The sequence below is a fragment of the Pseudorasbora parva genome, chromosome 21 (assembly GCF_024679245.1).
Source record: "Pseudorasbora parva isolate DD20220531a chromosome 21, ASM2467924v1, whole genome shotgun sequence".
Taxonomy (NCBI): Eukaryota; Metazoa; Chordata; class Actinopteri; order Cypriniformes; family Gobionidae; genus Pseudorasbora; species Pseudorasbora parva.
The window spans coordinates 1,685,747-1,693,836 of NC_090192.1; the positions used below are offsets into that span (position 1 = coordinate 1,685,747).

Below are 8,090 nucleotides of genomic sequence, written 5' to 3' on the forward strand. Positions count from 1 at the left end.
TTATAAAGTTTGTGTGTGTGGGAAATTCAGAGTTCTGATTGTTTCACTGTTTGAACGATTGTGAAATATTCCCCACAGTATATTCCCGGAATGAGCTCATGATTCAGGTGTTTAGCGCTTCTTCAAAATGAGCTCTCACTGCAAAAAAATAAAATAAGATAAATAATCTGCCAATGGGGTGAGAAAAATAATCTTAATTCAAACAGAAAACAAGATTATTTTTCTCACCCCATTGGCAGATTATTTATCTTATTTTAAGCAAAAACTCTCTTCATTTTGAGTTATTTTTCCCCAAAACAAGACAATTACTTTTGCTTGTCTAGTAAATGCTTCTTAATGTAAGAATTTTTAGATGTTTAGACTAGAAACAAGACACAAATACTAAGTAAGAAAAGCATTTTTTGCAGTGCTGTCCCACTTCATCACTCATTGTTTTGTCTGAACTCTTCAACAGGCCAGCGTGTCTCTGAAGCGCATCCAGGATTTCCTGAGTCACGATGAGCTGGATCCAGAGAATGTTGACCGAAGAAACACGCCTTCAGGTAATAAAGCTGCTTCGCTGACATGCAAACACATGCTTCAGTTCTTGTTCTCACGCTGAATCATCGTGAAATCTGTTTCCTTTTCTTCATGCTGAGTCATGACTGAACTCGCGTTTCAGATTACTCACGCTTCTCTCTCCTCAGAATACGCCGTGACGGTTGTCGATGGGAAATTTGCATGGGCCAAACAAGACGAAGTCACTCTTGACAAGTAAGATCTCAATATTCACAAAACACCGGCTCATAATGTTGCGTTCATACTTGTATTCATTGTTATCCTCGCTCTAATGGAGAGTAAATGGTGAGTTTAATATATTTATTGTAGTTTCTGTGCACCACTATTGAACTGGAAATTCGAAACAGGTCCATTGTAAATGAAGGAGGCAAGTCAGCAGGTCCTAATTAGCATAATACACACACATTATCTCCATATAAGAGATTTGGACACAACTTGCACAGGAAGATCCAGTAAAGTCAAGTGTGCTCAAAACAAAACACTTCTATAAAGGCCTAAACTAACCTTGATTGGCTGCAGAATCGTTTCCATGAGACTGACACTATATTGTCGAATGTTTTGGGACGCCTGCCTTCACATGCACATGAGCTTTACAGTTTTTGCCCGTTGCTTGAACACTATAGACCCATGCTTAGACTAACAACTTGAAGCTTTTGTTACCGTACCTCAAACACATGTACCCATTCCTTAAACAAAAGCGCTGCTTTGCACTCTGGTTGCAATTCTGCAACACACTTACGCCTTTATGCCACACACTCGGTCCTGCAAACTACACTCTAGTTCATACATAAGACTGTTCAAAAATGAAATCTCAGGGTGCCATTTGGAAAACACATGCATCCAAAATACAACACACATCGTGCAATTGCAACCACTCAAATACACACCTGAAGACACTTACTTGCAAAACTGAACACCAACCAGCCAACCACAAATAGGCCTCAGTTAAGCCATTTGAGAACTTTGCAAGCATTGAGAGAGCGAGAGAGAGAGAGAGAGAGAGAGAGAGAGAGAGAGAGAGAGAGAGAGAGAGAGAGAGAGAGAGAGAGCGAGAGAGAGAGAGAGAGAGAGAGAGAGAGAGAGAGAGAGAGAGTGGTTTAACAAAACTTTATTGTATCACAAAATTATTCATTAAATTTTCACTTCAACATAACCTCAATTTAACAAACCACACTTAAAAATAAAAATAAACTCTCCATCATCAACTTCACACAAAACATTTCCAACAGCCCAAATATTTGAAAAATCTAATACATTATTAACCATATTAAAATATGAAAATTCAACTTTAACTCGAGCAGCAACCATCTCTACATCAAGTGATCCAGTACCTAATATTTGATATTGATCCTGTTGGGGAGGACGGCCACAACATCATGGTTTCATACGCATCTTTCTCCGCCGCCATTACTGAACTACAATTCAAACTAGCGCTCGATATTAACATCATCGTTCTCAGACAATCCCTCTGTTCGCTGATTGGATCGGTAAATATTTGTTCGGAGAAAACCTAAGACTACACCGCAGTCCCAGACGGAGTACAGAAGAAGAATGAAAATTGTGCGGAAGTACGTAGGAGGGCAGAGTCAGGCTACCTGAACTCAGGATCAACGCCTGAATAGACTGGTTTTGGTTTTGTCAACTCAGAACTAATCCTGTAACCCTGAGTTTGTTAAACTACCATCATAATACAGGCCATCATACCATCTACCGTCATAATACAGGCCATCATACCATCTACCGTCATAATACAGGCCATCATACCATCTACCATCATAATACAGGCCATCATACCATCTACCGTCATAATACAGGCCATCATACCATCTACCGTCATAATACAGGCCATCATACCATCTACCGTCATAATACAGGCCATCATACCATCTACCGTCATAATACAGGCCATCATACCATCTACCGTCATAATACAGGCCATCATACCATCTACAGTCATAATACAGGCCATCATACCATCTACAGTCATAATACAGGCCATCATACCATCTACCGTCATAATACAGGCCATCATACCATCTACCGTCATAATACAGGCCATCATACCATCTACCGTCATAATACAGGCCATCATACCATCTACAGTCATAATACAGGCCATCATACCATCTACAGTCATAATACAGGCCATCATACCATCTACCGTCATAATACAGGCCATCATACCATCTACCGTCATAATACAGGCCATCATACCATCTACCGTCATAATACAGGCCATCATACCATCTACCATCATAATACAGGCCATCATACCATCTACCGTCATAATACAGGCCATCATACCATCTACCGTCATAATACAGGCCATCATACCATCTACCGTCATAATACAGGCCATCATACCATCTACCGTCATAATACAGGCCATCATACCATCTACCGTCATATACAGGCCATCATACATCTACCGTCATAATACAGGCCATCATACCATCTACAGTCATAATACAGGCCATCATACCATCTACAGTCATAATACAGGCCATCATACCATCTACCGTCATAATACAGGCCATCATACCATCTACCGTCATAATACAGGCCATCATACCATCTACCGTCATAATACAGGCCATCATACCATCTACAGTCATAATACAGGCCATCATACCATCTACAGTCATAATACAGGCCATCATACCATCTACCGTCATAATACAGGCCATCATACCATCTACCGTCATAATACAGGCCATCATACCATCTACCGTAATAATACAGGCCATCATACCATCTACAGTCATAATACAGGCCATCATACCATCTACAGTCATAATACAGGCCATCATACCATCTACAGTCATAATACAGGCCATCATACCATCTACCGTCATAATACAGGCCATCATACCATCTACAGTCATAATACAGGCCATCATACCATCTACCATCATAATACAGGCCATCATACCATCTACCGTCATAATACAGGCCATCATACCATCTACCGTCATAATACAGGCCATCATACCATCTACCGTCATAATACAGGCCATCATACCATCTACCGTCATAATACAGGCCATCATTCCATCTACAGTCATAATACAGGCCATCATACCATCTACCGTCATAATACAGGCCATCACACCATCTACAGTCATAATACAGGCCATCATACCATCTACAGTCATAATACAGGCCATCATACCATCTACCGTCATAATACAGGCCATCATACCATCTACAGTCATAATACAGGCCATCATACCATCTACAGTCATAATACAGGCCATCATACCATCTACCGTCATAATACAGGCCATCATACATCTACCGTCATAATACAGGCCCTCATACCATCTACCGTCATAATACAGGCCATCATACCATCTACCGTCATAATACAGGCCATCATTCCATCTACAGTCATAATACAGGCCATCATACCATCTACCGTCATAATACAGGCCATCACACCATCTACAGTCATAATACAGGCCATCATACCATCTACAGTCATAATACAGGCATCATACCATCTACAGTCATAATACAGGCCATCATACCATCTACCGTCATAATACAGGCCATCATACCATCTACAGTCATATACAGGCCATCATACCATCTACAGTCATAATACAGGCCATCATACCATCTACCATCATAATACAGGCCATCATACCATCTACAGTCATAATACAGCCATCATACCATCTACAGTCATAATACAGGCCATCATACCATCTACCGTCATAATACAGGCCATCATACCATCTACCGTCATAATACAGGCCATCATACCATCTACAGTCATAATACAGGCCATCATACCATCTACAGTCATAATACAGGCCATCATACCATCTACAGTCATAATACAGGCCATCATACCATCTACAGTCATAATACAGGCCATCATACCATCTACCGTCATAATACAGGCCATCATACCATCTACAGTCATAATACAGGCCATCATACCATCTACAGTCATAATACAGGCCATCATACCATCTACCGTCATAATACAGGCCATCATACCATCTACCGTCATAATACAGGCCATCACCATCTACAGTCATAATACAGGCCATCATACCATCTACCGTCATAATACAGGCCATCATACCATCTACAGTCATAATACAGGCCATCATACCATCTACCGTCATAATACAGGCCATCATACCATCTACAGTCATAATACAGGCCATCATACCATCTACAGTCATAATACAGGCCATCATACCATCTACCGTCATAATACAGGCCATCATACCATCTACAGTCATAATACAGGCCATCATACCATCTACCAGTCATAATACAGGCCATCATACCATCTACAGTCATAATACAGGCCATCATACCATCTACAGTCATAATACAGGCCATCATACCATCTACAGTCATAATACAGGCCATCATACCATCTACCGTCATAATACAGGCCATCATACCATCTACCGTCATAATACAGGCCATCATACCATCTACCGTCATAATACAGGCCATCATACCATCTACCGTCATAATACAGGCCATCATACCATCTACAGTCATAATACAGGCCATCATACCATCTACAGTCATAATACAGGCCATCATACCATCTACAGTCATAATACAGGCCATCATACCATCTACAGTCATAATACAGGCCATCATACCATCTACCGTCATAATACAGGCCATCATACCATCTACCATCATAATACAGGCCATCATACCATCTACCGTCATAATACAGGCCATCATACCATCTACCATCATAATACAGGCATCATACCATCTACCGTCATAATACAGGCCATCATACCATCTACAGTCATAATACAGGCCATCATACCATCTACCGTCATAATACAGGCCATCATACCATCTACAGTCATAATACAGGCCATCATACCATCTACGTCATAATACAGGCCATCATACCATCTACAGTCATAATACAGGCCATCATACCATCTACAGTCATAATACAGGCCATCATACCATCTACAGTCATAATACAGGCCATCATACCATCTACCGTCATAATACAGGCCATCATACATCTACAGTCATAATACAGGCATCATACCATCTACCGTAATATACGCCATCATACCATCTACCAGTCATAATACAGGCCATCATACCATCTACAGTCATAATACAGGCCATCATACCATCTACAGTCATAATACAGGCCATCATACCATCTACCGTCATAATACAGGCCATCATACCATCTACAGTCATAATACAGGCCATCATACCATCTACAGTCATAATACAGGCCATCATACCATCTACCGTCATAATACAGGCCATTATACCATCTACCGTCATAATACAGGCCATCATACCATCTACAGTCATAATACAGGCCATCATACCATCTACCGTCATAATACAGGCCATCATACCATCTACAGTCATAATACAGGCCATCATACCATCTACAGTCATAATACAGGCCATCATACCATCTACCGTCATAATACAGGCCATCATACCATCTACCGTCATAATACAGGCCATCATACCATCTACCGTCATAATACAGGCCATCATACCATCTACCGTCATAATACAGGCCATCATACCATCTACCGTCATAATACAGGCCATCATACCATCTACAGTCATAATACAGGCCATCATACCATCTACAGTCATAATACAGGCCATCATACCATCTACCGTCATAATACAGGCCATCATACCATCTACAGTCATAATACAGGCCATCATACCATCTACAGTCATAATACAGGCCATCATACCATCTACCGTCATAATACAGGCCATCATACCATCTACAGTCATAATACAGGCCATCATACCATCTACCATCATAATACAGGCCATCATACCATCTACCGTCATAATACAGGCCATCATACCATCTACAGTCATAATACAGGCCATCATACCATCTACAGTCATAATACAGGCCATCATACCATCTACCGTCATAATACAGGCCATCATACCATCTACAGTCATAATACAGGCCATCATACCATCTACCGTCATAATACAGGCCATCATACCATCTACCAGTCATAATACAGGCCATCATACCATCTACAGTCATAATACAGGCCATCATACCATCTACCGTCATAATACAGGCCATCATACCATCTACAGTCATAATACAGGCCATCATACCATCTACAGTCATAATACAGGCCATCATACCATCTACAGTCATAATACAGGCCATCATACCATCTACAGTCATAATACAGGCCATCATACCATCTACCGTCATAATACAGGCCATCATACCATCTACCGTCATAATACAGGCCATCATACCATCTACCGTCATAATACAGGCCATCATACCATCTACCGTCATAATACAGGCCATCATACCATCTACAGTCATAATACAGGCCATCATACCATCTACAGTCATAATACAGGCCATCATACCATCTACCGTCATAATACAGGCCATCATACCATCTACCGTCATAATACAGGCCATCATACCATCTACAGTCATAATACAGGCCATCATACCATCTACCGTCATAATACAGGCCATCATACCATCTACAGTCATAATACAGGCCATCATACCATCTACAGTCATAATACAGGCCATCATACCATCTACAGTCATAATACAGGCCATCATACCATCTACAAGTCATAATACAGGCCATCATACCATCTACAGTCATAATACAGGCCATCATACCATCTACAATCATAATACAGGCCATCATACCATCTACCGTCATAATACAGGCCATCATACCATCTACCGTCATAATACAGGCCATCATACCATCTACCAGTCATAATACAGGCCATCATACCATCTACAGTCATAATACAGGCCATCATACCATCTACCATCATAATACAGGCCATCATACCATCTACAGTCATAATACAGGCCATCATACCATCTACAGTCATAATACAGGCCATCATACCATCTACAGTCATAATACAGGCCATCATACCATCTACATCATAATACAGGCCATCATACCATCTACAGTCATAATACAGGCCATCATACCATCTACAGTCATAATACAGGCCATCATACCATCTACAGTCATAATACAGGCCATCATACCATCTACAGTCATAATACAGGCCATCATACCATCTACAGTCATAATACAGGCCATCATACCATCTACAGTCATAATACAGGCCATCATACCATCTACAGTCATAATACAGGCCATCATACCATCTACAGTCATAATACAGGCCATCATACCATCTACAGTCATAATACAGGCCATCATACCATCTACAGTCATAATACAGGCCATCATACCATCTACAGTCATAATACAGGCCATCATACCATCTACAGTCATAATACAGGCCATCATACCATCTACAGTCATAATACAGGCCATCATACCATCTACAGTCATAATACAGGCCATCATACCATCTACAGTCATAATACAGGCCATCATACCATCTACCGTCATAATTACAGGCCATCATACATCAACAGTCATAATACAGGCCATCAACAAGTCTACCGGTCATAAGTACAGGCCCATCATACCATCTACAGTCATAAT

At 40.8% G+C, this 8,090-nt stretch overlaps 1 protein-coding gene across 4 annotated transcripts in view; it reads left to right on the plus strand.

The window, feature by feature from the left end:
* Positions 1-8,090, plus strand: part of abcc3 (ATP-binding cassette, sub-family C (CFTR/MRP), member 3) — a 120,370-nt gene that overhangs the window by 65,488 nt on the left and 46,792 nt on the right. For all 4 annotated transcript variants that reach the window (XM_067430115.1, XM_067430116.1, XM_067430118.1 and 1 more), the window contains 2 exons: positions 455-542; positions 687-753. In XM_067430115.1, the coding sequence (XP_067286216.1) occupies positions 455-542; positions 687-753 (155 nt within the window). The remainder of the gene's footprint in view (positions 1-454; positions 543-686; positions 754-8,090) is intronic.